At 40.5% G+C, this 18,743-nt stretch overlaps 2 protein-coding genes across 4 annotated transcripts in view; one reads left to right on the forward strand and one right to left on the reverse strand.

The window, feature by feature from the left end:
- agbl4 (AGBL carboxypeptidase 4) overlaps positions 1-7,464 on the reverse strand; it is a 211,315-nt gene extending 203,851 nt beyond the window's left edge. Inside the window, exons 1-2 of the mRNA XM_028403749.1 lie at positions 7,401-7,464; positions 6,153-6,275 (exon numbers count right to left, since the gene is read on the reverse strand). Coding sequence (XP_028259550.1) covers positions 6,153-6,275; positions 7,401-7,446 — 169 coding nt within the window. The 5' untranslated portion in view covers positions 7,447-7,464. The remainder of the gene's footprint in view (positions 1-6,152; positions 6,276-7,400) is intronic.
- A 4,005-nt stretch (positions 7,465-11,469) lies between these two features.
- The window catches only part of elavl4 (ELAV like neuron-specific RNA binding protein 4), a 63,354-nt gene continuing 56,080 nt past the window's right edge, over positions 11,470-18,743 (forward strand). For 2 of the 3 annotated variants that reach the window (XM_028403549.1, XM_028403550.1), the window contains exons 1-2: positions 11,470-11,633; positions 12,280-12,420. In XM_028403549.1, the coding sequence (XP_028259350.1) occupies positions 11,586-11,633; positions 12,280-12,420 (189 nt within the window). In that variant the 5' untranslated portion in view covers positions 11,470-11,585. The remainder of the gene's footprint in view (positions 11,634-12,279; positions 12,421-18,743) is intronic. The other variant, XM_028403551.1, reaches the window with a different exon arrangement.

An 18,743-nucleotide genomic window follows, 5' to 3' on the forward strand; every position in this document is an offset into this window, starting at 1 on the left:
CCTGATCCCTGTGTATATAGTCTACGTCTTCCCCTCACTTGGTGCCAGTTCGTCTTGTATACTACCTGACTTCCAGACGTCCTGTTCTCCAGTAGCCTGAGTAACTTTCTGAGCCTTAGTATTTTTGTATTTTGTTTGCCTGGTGTGTTTTTGAGACCATTTGAGTTTGTCTTTTTGAGAACCGTAGTGACTCAACCCTGTGTGTTTTTCCTCTTGCCGGCTTGTGCCGCTCTTGTGTTTTGCCCTGAGATCTTGTACTTTTGAACTGTGTTCCCTGAGTTTTCGGGCACAATAAATTGCTTTAATTTAACCCTCTGCCTGTCTCCCGTCTTGCGCTTGAGTCCGTCTGCAACCTCCCTGACAAATTGAGGCATTTATGACTTCATCAACAACATTAATTAAAGCATGAGTTGTTGTTAGTTGCAGCTGATGTTTGTATGAACAATTGTATGCAACATGTGTGGTAGCAATAGCACTGATAACACTGGGTTACCAGTACTGAATTTCAGGTAGCCCACTGCTGCTGGTACGACTATGACTTCAAATGTGAACAGTACCTGACCCTATAAGCTAAGCTAATTTTGCAAGCTACAGGTCAAACAACACTCAGATGACTTTTTATGCTTGTTGTATTAGGCCCACTGTAAGTGATTTTCCCCAATTAAAAGTCTACCACTCAGGTCAAGTCCTCTTCCTTGTGAAATCACTAACATAAAGTATTTCCACAACAGTGCCTTTTTTTGACATTGAATATTCAATTCCCTGACTATATTCAAGGCAAGCTTGAGCCCCTTTAAGTATATATAGTCATTTTATCCATGTGGTAATAAAGAAATATTTATTAAAATTATTTAAATGGAAGCTTCCCCCAGGGTCAAGTCAATAAATATCGCCAAGCCCAAAACAAATAACATGAAGTAGCATAGAAAAAGAAGTAACCTGACATAATATGTCCTAGGAAAGTCACAGACAGGGCATGATGATAATAAGAAAAACACGATAATAATAAAGAGCAATCTCTTATGGATACAAATGGCCGATAAATAGCATAAATCAAAAGCAATGGTTTTGCCAACAGTACCAAGACAACTCAAATTTATCTCCATACTCTGCTCTTGACTTAAAAGAAAAAGAGAGGAGAGAAAACTGCTAAAAGGGAAAACTGGAGAGGCCATTTAGTGATTTGAGCAGTGAAGCTTCTCCGCTGCCAAGGACATGTAAGAGAGACAGAGAGACTGGGAGTGCCTCTCAATACATCAGATGTCAGGAGTGCTCCCTCCCTCTCTCAGACAAATGGATCTTCTTTTGGAAAGCCCAGAAGAGACCATATTCTGAGGTCGGAGAGCTGTACAAAAGTCAAAAATCCAACATCAAAAGGTTATGCGACTGCACAGCATCTAGTAGCATGTTCATGTGTAGGGAGATAGGTGTGACAACATTTACAGCTCGTGTTGATTAAAAGGAAAGAAATGTATTGACAAAAAATATTTCCATCCTTGGGCTGCCTCTTATTCTGGATTGTTTCTTCAGAGGGAAGTGAGGTGATGCAGAGAGCTGCATACTGCTGCAAGCTCAGGCCTCTTCAAGCCACTCATTCTGAGGGTCTGGCTTGATTGTAAAAACGTTTCCCTCTTCTTTAATCAATGGAAACTCAACTATCCTGATTCATGGGGCACTCTGGAGTATATAAATATCTTCTGACAAGCATGACTGCGTTCTACCCACACCAGCTACCCCTCACCCCTAGTGCTCCTATTGTTCTGGTCTTCTGTAGTACAGTCCTTTCCCTCTTCCTTTACATCTTTCTTCCTCTCTGTTTCTGTCGCTTTGGCTATGACCCCAATCAGCCTTTTTAGAGGTTTAATTTGCAGCTGGAAAATAGATAAATTTGGACACATTAAATACAACATGCAATGCTGGACAACTGCAATGTTTTCTTATATTTTCATTTATCCTTAATCCTAATCCTGACAGTCTTCGAAATTATCTGTAAGGCTGATATGTACAGAGCAAATCAATCAAGTGCTTGATTTTTATAGAATCTAGGACATAATTGGTGGAAGCCTTAACTTGGAAAATATTCATCGATCATCTGAGTGGCAAAAATGTGGTAAAAATGCTATTTCTTAGAATATTTTGTTAAATGGAAAAGGTTACTTTAAGGGTATACAAATAAAAAATAAACACATAGGAATAATTTAACATCTAGCGTGTGTCACAGATTAGTAACTGAACTGATAAACAACAAATTTACAACTTCACCATACAAAAGATGGGGAAAACAAACAGAAAACATCCCTTTAATATAGCCAGTACACTAATCTCCCCTTCCCTCAGTGATGTCAAAACATGCCACCAGGAAACACAAAGCAGCACGGAGACCAGGAAGAAGGATACATTTTGTGTGAATGGACAGACAGAAAAATGAATGTGTCTTTCTACCATGTGGAGATTTGTTTCCAGTGTAAAAGAAACTGTGGTGAATGTTCATCCAGATCAATTGGACACAGATTTAACTATTTTTGGTCTAACTGTCAGAAATATCAATAGGTGCATATCTGCTTTCCAATCTGCCATATAAATTGGATGATATTGACTGAATTGACTGTAAACCCAGATGTGTCTGTAAGTTGTGCTTATCAATGGACCCCATTAAACACTTGTCACCCCTGGGGAATTTCTTTGACCACGCAAGTCATTGTCAGCAGAGAGCAGACTAAGGAATCAATGAGCGCTTAATTACATCTGGTGCACGGTCCAGAGGTGCAGTAAAACAATACGCCCCGCACAGTCAGTGACATCCTTTGAAGAGACAGATGGCGCTTTAGTCAGCAACATTGTGAGGACGCATTCACAAAAGAATTTGAGACTTTGCTGAAAATGTCAACAGTTGGAGCATCTGACGAAACAAATGTGACAGGACGAGATAAGACTGTCATTTGGATTTGACTCCAAAAAAAAAACAATTAGGCTTCTTTTATCACTTTCATGAATCTCTGCCAGTTGACACAATACACTACAATAGGCCAGAACTTAATGATTGGCAAAATCATCTATTTTCTACTGTACATAGCATAAAATGATCCCAATAAGTAAAACTATTCCAACATGAATATGAGCATATTAGTCAGTACAACAGTAAAACAGCTAAAAAAAAAAGCCATAATGTTGAGGTCCTCCTGTACACAATGCTGCAAAGTGGAGGTCATGCTGCAATTCATCTTTAAGCATATGTTTATATGGTTTAGAATGACTGTTTCGGAGGACCTGTTGTTGGCTGGGACATCTACCGCATGTAAATCTGTAGGCCATCTCTGGCTTGATCAGCATTGGGCTGACAACAAAGTGAATTAAGCCTCATCTAAATGTAAATGAGGTTTTATACCTTTGGCAAACAGCTTACATAACCACTGTCTATTTTAATAAACCAATTAAATTTTATTCTAAGCTATACTAACACAACTAAATAAAATCTCTGCTTTATGAAAATGTAGAAGAGTGAGGAGCACAAAACCGTGCATAGTTATAGGTCTGCAGACATATCTAATGCTGCTTTCTGCCATTCAATCTGGTTTAAGAGGTAGACATACACTGTCACCAAAGACCACTTCAATAGCTTTGAGAAATGCACGTGCCAGGATCATACACACACACCTACCTCCAATTTCCTCCCTGTCAATGCTATCACACGTATCAGCCGAATATGTGAAAAACGGCAATCTTACAAGCTCTGCTGATACTTGGGGAATGCATGCTGCCTTATCAGGAGGCTCTACACCTAATGTTAACACGATATATGCTATGACAATCCTTGACCACTTAACAATCTGGACATACCTTCATATGTTGCTATTTTCAAGGACTATTTTTAAACTCTGCTATCTTTGTACACTTTCGGGAATCATGTGTATAACAGATTGTAGCAGAATGAGACTAAAAAAATACATTGACATTAAGGGTGCAACAAAAAAAAATACACTTTTCTTAAAGAGTGTTGATGAAAGTACTTGAACCACCTCTCTTGCTCTTTACTGTTTGGCAGCTGTGCATGTGTGACAGCAAACAAAAAAAATGCATTCAGGGAGAATTTCACTATGATAAGTAAGGAGGACATGCTTGGTATGTCTGTTATGCTTGAAAAAGATACATATTGGACTAATAAAAGTCACATATAGCCGCAGGTTGCAAAATATTCTATCCATTAATTGAAAAGTGAAAGTGTAGTTTCATTCGTTTGTTTTTTTATTGGTTATACTTATCCACGGCTTGAAAAAAAATGGATACTTGATTTTTGGCTATGTGTTTGTGTGGTGCAATTAATGCTGTTTTAAATCTGTGCCAAAAAGTGTTTTATTCTTTGTTCTTAGTTCTTAATTTCAACAAACACTGTATTATCAGGACCAGATATTTAATAGAATAGGTTTTTCTTCAACAACTGGCTGTTGATTAATATCAAAATCAAACATAATAAACCACCTTCAGATCTATGTCTTAGGTTATCTTTAAGAATAACACTTAAATTGTGTAAGCTGTGAACTTGATGAGTCTTTTGTATACATTTTGGTGTACTAGAACCATAGAACCTTTCATTGCTAGTGTGTGGGTTCATCACAGACAGCGTAGGTTTTAAGTGTGGCATTACTTCAGGAAAAGTCCTGAATGACCATGGTAAACTGTCAAAAAGTTAGCCAGGATGAGAATGTAAAATAATATAAATACAATTTTTAAGTAATGCTGAGAAAACCAGAAATCTTTCAAAGAAATAGCAACAAGTTATTAATTTGACATCAGCTAGCAAACATCAATTCATGCCCCGTTCTAACTTTAGTAATGCATTTACTGGAAAGAGATTAATATCAATTCCATAAATCATTCAGGAGATACATCCGCAGTCAGAGACACTTATGTTAGCTGATCTCAATGTGGGAGCTCAGCACCCATTAATCAATGTCTGAGCTTCTCTGGCCATGTCATCTGGGAAAAAGGCAAATTTATAAAAAGGGCAATCACAACACTGATATCTCAGCCCAGACCTCCTAATTTAGATCACTGTTACTATATATCTGCACTCACTTTCACATGCTTTCTGTTTTACAAAACTCTTGATTAGGTTCGTCATCTTCTTTTAATCTCTACATAACGGTACATGATTGGTTTTCTTCATGTGAATTAATTAGTAATAAGCTGAAGACAAGTCTCAGCTGTGGCAAAACATAATTGTGTTTGATCCAATGACCTCAAGCTCACTGAAAATCAAGTCTATGAGAGGATCCGTTTCGGTGAACAGAAAGCATACAGGGTGAAGTTAAAGCTAACCTTGTAAGCGTAACCACTAACGTTAGCTTAGCATAGTCAATGAATGGAGTTCTGTCTATCCAACTAGCATGCCATGAACAACAGTGAGCAACACAACACACGCTGTCCATCCGCTGGTAGGAGTGTGCTCACCTGTATGTGCTCACACATGTCTGTGTGTGTGTGTATGGACAGGTATAGACCTGTTCTATAGGAAATGTAACCATTAAATGACTTCTGTTGTGATCTGGCACTATTTAGAAAATAAAATAGAATAAAAATTGGCTTGACCTAATATAATAATAGGGGAGACACTGCTAATCATGGAAATATGAAACCTCACCTGTTGAACTAATTCTCTACACAGAGATTCAGCCCAAGAGAGACCTGCTGACTCCCTAATGTGCTCAATTTCTCTGGTTTAGTGTTTGCCTGTGTGCGGCTCTTACTAGCCATCTTTGCCCATAATTAAGACATAGAATTAAGACAAGATAGCATCTTCACTGTCATGCTATTCAGTTGGCAGAAAGGAAAAGACATTGACAATGGCATTTGGAGCGTATATACCTCGGGCTTCCGTTTGTACCGTCAACAATACAGAGAGAAGTACCAGGGTAGAATTTAATGTGACTTAACAATCAGTCATTCATAATGACCCAGCATGTGAAGAAGAGCATGCAAAATCTTTTTCAAATGTGGCCTAGAAATGAAAAATTATTTTCATTAGTTTACCAAACTGCTCCAAGATACACTGTGTACTGATGACAACCACAAATATCACTGTTGAACCTGAGGATTACACTAAGTTTAAATGTAAGTAATGATCACCCTTTGTCTTGTTCGTGCTGTCTACTCACCACTCTCAAAGCATGCATCAAAAACCAGATGTCCTTTTCGTGGAGCTCCTGAGTATCCTGGCGGGCTCACCATCAGCTTGTTAACATTCCCCACCAAGGCATCCTCTCCTCCAGTTTCACTGCCTGATGAACAATTACAATATTTATACATTTATAAAACTAAGGTTTGACAATTAAAACAATCATTTTGTATGCATGTAAACCATCTTCAGTGCATTGATTTGCCTCTAATAGTGTAGACTGTGTCTGTGTGTGTCCCTGGGTAAAACTAAAAATGAGGTTATTTTATGTTTTAATACCAATCAGGGAGAAATGTCACTGCCAACATGGCAATAATTTGTGCTTCAGGCAAAAGCTTTGAGAAGAAGGTGGATACATTTTAAAACCATTCATACATGATTGTTAAACACTGTAGTATTATTATATTTTACTTGTATTAATAGTGATACTACGGTACTCTGTAAACAAAATAAAGTGACACAAAAATGATGAAAGCATAGGATGTTTAGACACTTGACTACAGATCTTATTTCACTATGAAGCATATTTGTGTGGTTTCATATGAAATCTGTGGCTTTTCATCTTACTTTATCTCTCCATAGCATAGGTGTTAATGGAAATAATAATATAACCGAGCTGTTACATTAGCTGTTTTCCGTTAATGTTTACAAACATTATGAACATCACAAAACTACTGCCACAACAAAGAACGCGTGTGGTTCAACGGTAAGTTATGTTTTCCTAATACAGTTGTGCTCACCATTTGTTAGCAGGCTCTCACGTACTGTAACTTTAATTTAGACGAACAACGGAAAAAAACTTCAGCTTCAGTTAGCTAGCTAATTAGCTCACAGCAGTTCAGCAAGTGGCTAATCTCAGTAACACAGCTAGCTAGCACGTACCCCTTGCAAATACACCTGCACGTTTTTGCACGTCCATACAGTAGCGTAGTACACGTGGAAGCATGTAGCTAAATAGTACAGTACACTGCTCGCATGCGGTTCGCTGTGCGGCGTACGAACGACAGTATCAGCACAGCTAGCTCATAACTGCTGGGGATATGATTCATGTTTACATTCCTGCACCTGCTAGCACGGAGGTTAGCACACTTAACGTTAGCGTCAATGTAAAGACAAACCGCGAGACAGACACACGCACGTATTGTTTGACTGATAACAGGTTACAATGCGCTTCATTCTGCGTGTGTAGCAATGCAGAGGAAGCCAGGCACTTCTCGTGTTTACACACCAGTCTCGACGTCTCTAACAGTGTTCTCCTCCATCTTCCTCTCCATCTGTTTCAAAGCAGCCGACGCTCTCTGTGTGTTGCCAGGGCAACGGAGCAGGAGGAACAGGAAGGGGCGCCGTCAGCTCCATCAGTATGTGACATTCATGCACTGCATAAAGGTAACCGGAATTGCATTTAGTTGTTGAATTATATCTGCACAAATCAGAAAATAGGGATTCTGCAAGTAAATAGTACATTTCTCTGCATGATCTGTTCAGCAAGAGTGAGGCTGATCGAGATCATTGCTCAGGAAAACTTTGAAATGTAGTTATATTTATTTCACTTCACAACTATTCCTTACATACAATCATCTAGTGTTTTTGGAAAACAGCTGAATGCCAGTGTGACATTCTTCAGGCACCACTTCCATTACAGTGTCTTTAAACTGTAGTGTGTATACTACACACACCTCACTTCATACCTGAAATAAACCTCATTTTACTGGAATTTCCAAAAGAAAAAAAAAGCCAATCACTGCGAGCAGCAGTCAGAGATTCTGAATTATCCTGCAGATTGATTAAAGCTGGAGATTTTCTAGACAATTGGAGCAGAGATGTCATCAAGGCCAATCAGGCCTGGCCCTATTCCTTTCCCATTACAAAGGCTGCACCTGATTAAGTACATCAAATGAGCAGCCGCACAACTCCTGGAGCAGGAGGCATACAGGCTGCTGCTAATTTCCAGGTTATAAGCTGTGTGTAACAGGAGCAAATGAATAAGACCAGGCGAGAGGGCAATGATTTTTTTTTCTGTGTGCGTGTGTGTGTGTGATCTGTATTTGATGACAAGCATCAACAGGCCGCTGAGTAGATAGGTCGGGCTGATTATTTCTCAGATGACAGGAAAAAGAATACAGAGCTGCTGTGTAATATTTTAGTTAAAATTGAAAATTGAATAGCTGTCCTCCATGCTATGTCATTCCTTTAACACTATGCCAATTAAAGAGTTCTATGGTGGTACGATCATTCATTTTCAAGGGTGAGACTGAAATTGAATTATAGAGCATGAGAAAAATGAATTAGATATGCTACACGTCCCCTTGTTTCTCAGCTCTTATCAAACAGAGAGGCTGCATGGGAGTAGTAGCATAAGAACCCCGCTTGTCTTCTGTAGTTGGAGCCACTACATGCCATTGATGAAATTCACAGAACAGATGTATTGTAACACTATATATAAACCAGTATAGGGCTATGATGTGACAGACCATGTTGACGTTATGGTAAGTTGGGTCAGGACGTCATTCTTAATCATTCACGTGCCTTTTTTTTTAACGTGCCCTCCTGCAATGTTTGAAGAAAAAATAGCAACAATACGACTCTCTCGACTTATTCTCTGCATGTATGCAGAATGCTTCTTGTCACGGTGTCTGCAAAGTGCATCAAATATTTAATTAACACATCCATCACTGAAGAAAACAGAATAACATGAAAGAGTAGAATATTCCACACCACGGTTTCTCAAATCTTAATTATCCCTCAGGAGAGTGTATTTTTATATGTTTATAAAAACATATTTGACCTCTAATGATTCCATGTGCTTCACATGTAGATATCCTTGTCATGGGTACATTCAGATACAGTAACTTTGATAAATTGAGGCTATTTTTAAGCATGGCTTGCTAGTGACTGGAGGACACCACCACATTATCACAGTCATGTACAGAACATATTATAAAGCCCCTCAGGGAAACAGCAGCTTTGGCACAGCGAAGGTATTTTCAAGCCTTGCTTTTCATTCTTTCAGAAAGATACTCTTTCTTCTGAACTGTAAACTGATCAAATAAGTCAGCGCTGGTAGCTCAGTACCACAAAAAAAAAAAACTGACAGAATTTCTTGTTTATATTTCTAGCTTGAAAATTTGTGTATCTGTGTGGGTGTGTGTTCATGGGGAGCAATTTTGTGTTTGTATTCCAGCAAGTACAGGAAAACCCTTTTACTCCGGCCAGCTAAGGACATCCACACATAAAGTCCATCATCAATGAAGGAGCAAGTCATGCAAAAATCAAAACATAGGGCACAAGTGGCACAGAGTTGCAGACGGCTGGTCGTGAGAGGAAGGGGGGGAGCAAAGACCAGCCGGCAGTACACAGAGAATCACTATGGTGACAGCAATCAGGGGGGCTCAGGGGAGTGAGGCTGGGTCAGAGAGGAAGGCTTGAGAGGCAGCTGACTGAGGAATCAAGCCTCACTCTGGATGATTTAACTGACAGCTCCCCCCAGGGCTGTGCTGGACCAGCCGTCCTCAGAGACCACAGGCTTTACAGAACAGGGATGAGGGCTAGCAGCTCTTTTCTAAAGGAAAGAAATAAATGGAAGTGGAGCCAAGACAGTAACAACAGTACCAGACCACACTGATGTTGTTATCCTGCTACTGACGAAAAAAAAAGCATTTAGATAATATTTTACGGCACGCCCTTCAATACGTGTGAATTTTTGAACCTATTTTTTCTTTCCTGTTGACACAGCAAGCTGCTTCGTATCTCAGCATTCCCCCCTTCTCTCACCCATTCATCATCACCCACTCCTCTTCCTTAATGTGTCGCTTTCTCTCTCTCTCTCTCTCTCTCTCTCTCTCTCTCTCTCTCTCTCTCCACTGTGCTGGACAGCATCCACCTAAACAGATGGTCCAGTGTCAATAGGCTGCTATTAACTGGCCGCTCTCCCCACCCTGATCCAAGACGGCAAAAAGCACATTTAAAGCACAGGGAATAAATTCCTTGAGTCCTGAGTAAGACATCCCTAAGATCGGATTAGTGAAGATGATCTTGTTAATGGTAACATCCTCATTATATATTACTTTCCTAAAACTTTGCATTCAAAAAAAAAATAGACGGTTTTACACCACTGCATATGCAAATACAGTGTTATTAACTTCAAACATCGTATAAATCATGTCATTGTCTTACATCTAGTCCATTTTTTATAGTTGGGATCTCCTGCCATCCCCTGTGACTGGTTGCTTCGTCATCTCTGTGCCACACCCTGCTGAGGAAAAAGGACAAGCACCTGACCTTGGTGTTCACATCATCCCAACCATCACTTTTCCCTCTGGTAGACATCACTGAGAGGTAATTTCTTCTCTCTTTAGGTCCTTTGAGAGTGTACAGGTTTTATTACATTCCATTAAATTAGTTCACTGCCACAAAAACACCTCAGAGAAGGTGCTAAGTGATTCCAAAAACACTCTTCCAAACTGAAATCTGCATCCATGTTTTTGTAAAAGCCCTAATTAGACTGTCACCCCTCCTAACCTGGTAATTACTCCTAGTCGTATGTTTGTTTTGGTCAGTGAGTGAGAATGTTATTCCTGAATCTATATGAGTGTTATATAGACACACACCATAAAAAGAGGAGAAGAAAGGAAAATGTAAAAGATAGGAGTGGCACGGAGAGGAAGGGATGTGGCGAAGATGGTGTCGCTGCTGCTAGAACAGTCTTCCCACCTTGTGGTAGCACAGTGAACTGTAGCTGCCTCAATGCGTGAGCAAGAGAGAGAGAGAGTGATGATGCAGAGAGAGATGGAGTGAGAGAGGGAGGGAGAGCAAAGGAGAGAGCCAGAGGGAGCGATACAAGGAGAGAGAGAGAGAGAAAGAGAAGTAGAGAGAGAGCAAAAGGGAGGGGAGTTTAAACTAAGTGCTATGTTTTGGGACAGGCTAATCTGCTAGCGAGCAGTGTGAGGATCGGAGCGTATTGTGTGAGCCAGTGTGTGGGGGACAGATAAGGGAGCCAGCCAGCCCGCCAGCCCGACCCACCGACTGCCTGACTGCCTGTTTTAATGTGCTGACTCTGGGGAGATTTTAAAAGACAGCATATTGACTCCTAAGACGTGTGCGGAGACCCAGGGCACAAACGCCACCACTACAGCCACAGCCAGCAGAAGTGCATCAGCAGACAGGGGGAGAGAGAGAGAAATAGAGGACTGAGAAATCACAACTCCAAAATCTGAAAATTAAAGAGGATTTTTTTTATCCCCCTTTTTTCAATTGATTTGATTTTTTTCTTTCTTTGTTGTTTTTTTTGTGTTCCTGTGACTGACTCCCAACCATAAAGAGAGAGAGAGAGAGAGAAAAAAGAGGGGAGCAAAACAAAACTGAAGAGAATCTGAAAATAAAAGGACAGAACGAAAAAAAAGCACCGAATCTGAACATGTTCGAAATAAGCCGAACACTCAACGCTGCTTTGTTGAGCAATGAGGTAAAGAATCTGGATTTTTTTCCTCCACACCTCACCTGTGTATGTCTGCTGCCAACCATTCTGTCATGTGTGTGTTAGCGTATGTCCGTGCTTGTCTGTACACTGTATGCTCATAGCCAGAAGACAGAGGGGATGATTGATAACAGCAGCTGTTTATTATATTTTTTCCCCAGCATGATGGCTGGTACAGAAAGAAGGGACTGCTACGCTTCTCACACTCATCCTTCTATGTAATAATACATGGAGAGACAGTGCCTAGACTTTATTTCCCCCTATTGTAACAAAGCCAAGGTAGCCGTCAAACCCCATCATACACAGGCTTGCTTGTGAAATTGTCCACCTGAGGCTAAAATTGTATGTGTGCCTTCATGTGACGTACAGTAAGTGTGAGTGGGGTGTATGTTCACATATGCATTTGTGCGAGAGCAAAGTGTTCTGTAATCCCCCTCTACCTTTCCTCTTTCTGCATGTTTCCCCCACTCCCTCCTCTGTCCTTTACCATTCTCACCATCATCCCTACCTGCTATTATCTGCTCTCCTTCCCTTCTCTCACACCCATTCTCTCTTTCTCTCTTTTTTCCCCTCCTCTCTGTCTACTCCCATTTCCTCCTGTGTCTGTGTATGAGAGTGTGTGTTCTGTGAGCAGCATCTCAAGATGATGGCGAGGTACGGGCAGCTCTCGGGACTAGCAGCCAGTGGCGTGGGCTCCGTCCCCGAGACGCACTCGCCGCTATTTCCCAGGGATCTCCTGTCATCGCCAGCCCAGATGGGCTACAGGTCACCCTTGGTAAGAGGATAGACAGACAAATATTATCTCCATATCTCTGTTAATGAATACGGGCAAGCATAATTCCAAGAAAAGAAACAGGAGGGCAGAAGAAGATAGTGATGACTGGTGTGTATGGTAAATGTGTGTGTGTTTCTGTGAGAGTGTATGTGCGTGTTGGCAAAAAGAGCAAAAGGGCAGAAAGAGAGCAAATCAATTGTGGGATTTTTTTGCCTTTATCCCCAATGGATAGTATTAGTAAATATTTACATTGTAATGTTTGTTCAATTACCAACGCCTACTCTGTCTTTAGCCTCTGCCAGTCAGACTGTTATCATGGGAATTTGAGGTGTTTGTGTGTGTGTAAGCGTGTGTTTGTGTGGGTTATGTATTTTTTGTTTGTTGAATTGTCAATAAGGTTTTGTAGTATTTAATATTTATCAGTATTTTCCTTGTAAATAAATAGATGAATACAGCACTACATTTAAGAACTTAACAGCAGCCTCGAAAAAGATAGAATATTATTGTCAAAGCCTGAAGAGCAGGTTAATATGACATATTTCAAGACACTTAACGATGTCTATCAATCAGACATCAATCAACATGGCAGGTCAAGTCAGTAGAGGAAGCAGGAACGTTGTTAGACAGATGGGACGTTTTTGCTCTGGAGTCGACATTACTCTGCAATTTACATAGAAAAGATGACTTCAAGGGGAATGAGAGAGAAAAAGGGGGCATGAGAAAACCCTGAGCTTTTAGGCAAAAAAAAGCGTTGTAAGAAAATCCCTGACTCGCCGCATTAAAGCGACATGAAGCTGTGGGTGTCTAATCTGCTGTGGGCTCTTCATTGGTTCGGCTCCCCTTCAAACTGGCTCAGATCCACACCCCAGAGCCTCCCGGAAGCCTTCATAACCCACTGTCATGCTGCTGACTGTACCCAGAGGTTTCCGTCAAGTGTATGCAAATGCGTGGTGAGGATAAGCAGTGAAATGCGTCCGTCAGGAGTTTGACTTCAAAAAAAATGTTGGGTTTTTTTCAGTTTTTGCTTTCAATTCTTGCGCTAGTTCAAAGACATCTGTCTAGTGTTTTGTTGTCATTATGCAGAACACAAAGCACTGTGTTTCCCACTGCCCATTCAGACTCACAACAGTGTTATCGGCTGTTTGCATAAAGCTGCTGGACCATAAATTATTTGTTGAAACCAGTGAAACTAATTAGTTGAATTTATTATATAAATATGATTGACATGTTAACATATGCTGATGAATCTTATCAACATCTTATTAGATGGATTTTTGAGGCGATTACTTAACCAGCTGCAAGGTGGTGCGTGACGATTAGATGACTAGCCACACGTTATATTAAAATTTCGCAGTAGGAGGTGAAATGAAAAGAAAACACAAAACATAGACCACACTAATTCCAAACATAGTTATTAATTACTGAGCGACTGTGATGTCATCATACCTGGGTTCATTTATGGCAAAAAATGCTTTGGTTTATTTGTGGGATTTTGCACGTTTGTCATCAGTGTGTTTCTGGTGATGAGGCATGTTCCTGTGTGTTTATGTGTGTGTGTGTGTGTGTGTGTGTGTGTGTGAGAGAGAGCGAGCATGTGTGTAAGTGCATACGCACGTGTGTGTGTTTGACAATGTGCGTGTGTGTCTGTGCATGATTACCCTGGTTAAAAAAGACCATCGTTATAGTGATTAATGGTGCCTTCATTAAGCACAGCCAGATCATTTGCATATATTAGATAAATGTGCTGGAAGATTCTGGTGGCTTTGGTTTGTAAAGCCTCCAAAGCACCATTCTGTTTTTTTTATTTTATTTTTTTTATTTAAACAACGGGTGCAATCAAAAAGGAAACACAGCGACGGTGTAACACTGATGCCTATATCAAAAACGAAGTAAGTTTACTGTTTAGGAAAAGAAGTATTATATATGGTATCATCAATCACTCTAACAGCTGGATTATAATACTACTCAACATTAAACATTTAATACACAATTGAATAAAATAAGTTCTCAGATAAATGAACCCTAATATTTACAAAACACTATGCAGCAAAGTTTACTATTACTTCGCTTTGTAATGTGTGTATAGTGTATAGTATGTTTAGAGCTTTTTTGCGTGCTACATGCCTTGTCTGTGTGTGTCTGTGTGTGTCTGTGTGTCTGTGGGGTTGTGTGCAGTCATGCATCTCATGTTTCAAGCTGTAGGATGGCACGTTTAAAAGAACGTTTATCAAATTAAATACAGAGGCCATCAGTAACCAGCGCACACAGAGAATCACGCAATTTTAGCTGAGCATCCGCAGTATCACCATAACCAGGATGTCCACCTTAGACAAAGTAGATGAAATTGTGGCTAACACGTGCACAAAAAATTGAACTGCAAATGATTCATTTTTTTTTCAGTCACTGAGACCTAATTTTCAAAAGCCCACATGCAAAAACCTGCAGTGCACCGTGCTTCAGAGCTGAATGCTGTTAATTTGTAGAAAGCTCCACTGATTACCCACTGCAGGCAGCTGCCGTTCTCTATGTGACACTAGGCTTTGTTTGACAACTCCAATCTTTTCTGTTTCAACATTTTAAAAAAAAGAGACGGAAGGTTGCATTTCAAACCTGCCTGAAGTCATTTATCGTCACCACAACAAGTAAAAGCAGAAGAAGAAAAAAGAAAATAGGGCTGAGGGGTGGCCGTAGTAGTTGGCAAACATGTGAAGCCGCAGTATATCAGCAGCCATGAGATAGTTAGAGGTCATCTCTATTTCATAACAATGATTAGCTTCTTCCATCTGCTGCTCACTGCATTTCCCCTTTCCTTGATTGCAGTGTTCTCTATATCCAGGAAATTAGTTCGTTTATGCTCCACAACCCTGCTGTCACTGAGGCACAAACAGGTGCAGCAGACTGAACGACGCCACAGAAGGAAAAAGACGCTCATAGAAAGAGAAAGAGAGGCATTGAGATGTGTGGAAAATGCAGTAACAACAATAATAATCATGGCACAAGTACAATGGTGGCTGATTAATGCGCTTATCATTTGATATTTTCTGAACAAGAACCATCGAGTCATATGAAAAAGCTGAAAGGAAGTGTAGAAAAAATATGCACAACAACAAAAGCCATATACTTTACATCATTTTATGCTTTTAATGGCATGTATCACAGCACGGTTCGATGCAGTGCTCTGTTCAGGAAGGCGTTTTTTTGGCTATGCTGCCGACCACATCATCCCTATAGATGATCTCAAACTACACCGGGTTACAAATGCACCATGATATAGAATTTACATACCACATTGCATGAACACACGCGGGGAAGCTTATGTGTGTGTACATCGTGTCATGTTTGCACTTGATATGAGCACATGTGGGATGTCAGCTATGAGGAACACAGAGAGAGGACACTGCAAGGGGGGCCCGAAGGGTTCAGAATTGTTGGAAGAGCTGTTTTGTGTGTGTGTGTGCTGGCCACCAGTGCTGCAGGGAGGGCCTAGTGATCAGCAGCTGAGCCTGTGTCCCGCTGGGAGCCATCACTGCAGAATGGAGCAGGTGTCTGCAGGCTCATGCACAGACAACACACACACACACTGTAAAGCTGCAGGAAATATCCTATTTTTTCTCTTTTCCCTTACTATCTCTATCTCTTTTTGAGTCTTTGTACAATATTTGGGTAATTTAGCTTGTCTACAGGGTGCCTTTTGCATGTGTTGCATGACACAGCTTACCTAAATGCTCATTAGCTATTTATCAAACTGTTCTGTTGACGAGACGTGGATGTGATCCCTATAGTAGACTAACCTCAGCATAGCCTGCTGCACCGGTTTACGCTGCTGTCCACGCCCAGCCAAAGGTCACCGGTGATTTCAATAACATAATGGAATTCTATATATATTTGTGACAAAAAACAGTAGTTATGTGTTGCTGAACAAATTTACATAAATGACCCTAAAGTCAGAAAAGAAAATCCAGTCAAAAAAATGTACAAATATTTCTGTTCAGTACTGGCCAAGTTGTTGGTGTCAGTTAACCTTCAATATGCCAGAAAAATAATGTTTAATCATCTTTGCTTTATTATCTATAAATGTTTGCATAAAATTTTGAAATGATAATGTCACTTCATTAACAAACATGGAGTCATTTTTAGAGGATCGGGCAGCATAACAGCATAACCCATAATTCTATTGTAATCCACAGGGTCACACCCACCACTAAAAACCAAAGCAGAAGATGTGAACCTGCTATTATTCCTTCACTGATTGACAGATCTTTAAATACATGGATTAACATCCTAATCACAGGCATCATAATTATCACAGTTTATATAGTATGGGATTATCTATCTGTGAATTCTAGTGGGGATTTACCTCGTGTCTGGGGCTACATTTGTACAGTTCAAGAGGCTGAATGGAATAATCTCAACCCCTGCTGTACATTTTTCTTCTTTAATATAAAAAAATCCCCATGCTGCTTATTGTGCTTAGTAATATAAAACATTTAATTTCTGGGACACATTCAGAGCCTGTCTTGGACATCCAGTTGTAGTTATTTCATTTGGCTTAGGAGGATAAATATACAGAGAATAATGAAACAGGCATGTTTTAGGAGAAAGTGGGATTGTATTCTGAAATTATTGTATTCGACAGTTCATATGGAAACACAGAAACAATCTGGATGACACATTCTTCCACTTAGTGATTAGTTTGTGGTGTAGTAGTAGTTTTTGTGGTGTATGGATCATTCTGGGATGCTGAATAAATTATGTCCTGCGGATATGTCTGCATCATAAAGACCTAACATGGCTTCAGCCACCTTTTAAGAGGAAACATGCTTATTGTTGCCTGTTGATGCTAAGCTGACAAACACTGACCATACTTGAGTGATTGCATGCGTCTCTGATCCTGGCATGTTGATGTACAGCTTTTTTTTCCTCTTCTCAAAATTGATAGTTTCAAAGCTGATGCATTTTAGTGATTCACTGATAATTGCTGGGGATGAGGTAAATATCTGCTGTCACCATGAATAAATGATGTATAGCTGACTTGTGCTTTAGTGGGGAGGCTGAGTGACCATTGAAGCTAATTTAAAACAGCTTGCCACCAGGTCCCTTTGAAGGAGCCTGTGTTTATACTGTAAAGGCAAAAAACAAAATATATTGGAAAGTGATGAAAGTCATTTTTGCTAAGTGGAGGCTAACGCTATAGAACCGGGAGATGCAACAAAAGCATGCCCGGTGTCTCGTTTACTCGTGACTCGGGTTTTCTTCATAAACTCTTGCCATCATTCTGGGAAATAATTTCTTGAGTGCAGAAGACTACTATATTTAAACGGCTAAATGTTTCAAACAACACAAAATATCTGAAATTTGTCTCCAAGCATGTAGGCATTTAAGCTGAAACCCAGTGGGGTTTTTCTCTGTGCATTACCCACTTGCTTTTCTTCAAGCATGAGAAAGGGCGGTTAAGCATGAAGTGACATTTGGAGAGCTGGATTTTGTGCAGCGTGGGCACGGTTTGGTCCACAGTGCCGGTGGCCAGCCCTGTGAAGGACTCCGGATGTGTCTAATTTCTGAAAGGTTATTCCTTATCAAACACCACCGTGCAGCCGTTTATGCAGATCTGATACTGTGAGATTTTTTTTTTTTGATGAGGGTTTTAAAACATCACCACAGACAGCAGCTTTATATTTTTCTCCCTGCCTGAGTTATATGTTGCAATGACCACGTTAAATAATGTAAAAGAAAAGCTCTGATAGTGGAGGAGCAGTCTAAACAACCTGGAGCAGGCAGCTCTGTGTGCTTTGTGATACTGTAGTGTGTGTAAGTGGGGGGAGTTGTGATTAAAGCCTCCACCAGATGGACCACAGCAGTTGCCCTGTGAGCATGGATGTACCCCGACCAGGATCAAACGCAAAACGGGCTGCCATCTTCACAGCCCCAAAGCCCACCACTGAACCCCCGTGATCCTCTGACCCACCGCACTGCAGCGTGGTCATTGCTTCATTTCACTATGAACTGGTTCAAACAAAAAGCCACCACATCCATAGAAAAATAATATGCAAAGTCCTTTTATTAAATATATGCCATCACATTTATGATTGATCAGTGACAGTTACCAGCACGACTAAACGTTATGATCAGTGTGAGAGCTGCTGGCCTGCTGTAGTTGAATGTCACCCCCAAGCTGCGGACCACTCTGTTGTCCAAATGGACACTAATCCACCAGAGTCCTGTTGAGAATACACTCTCAGTGCCAGAACACATGCCAGACCCAACAGTGACTGCATAGCTAAGCCTTACTGGGCACCTACACAAACCTTCTCTGATTTGTGTTG

Source organism: Parambassis ranga, chromosome 4 (assembly GCF_900634625.1).
Source record: "Parambassis ranga chromosome 4, fParRan2.1, whole genome shotgun sequence".
In the NCBI taxonomy this organism is placed as follows: Eukaryota; Metazoa; Chordata; class Actinopteri; family Ambassidae; genus Parambassis; species Parambassis ranga.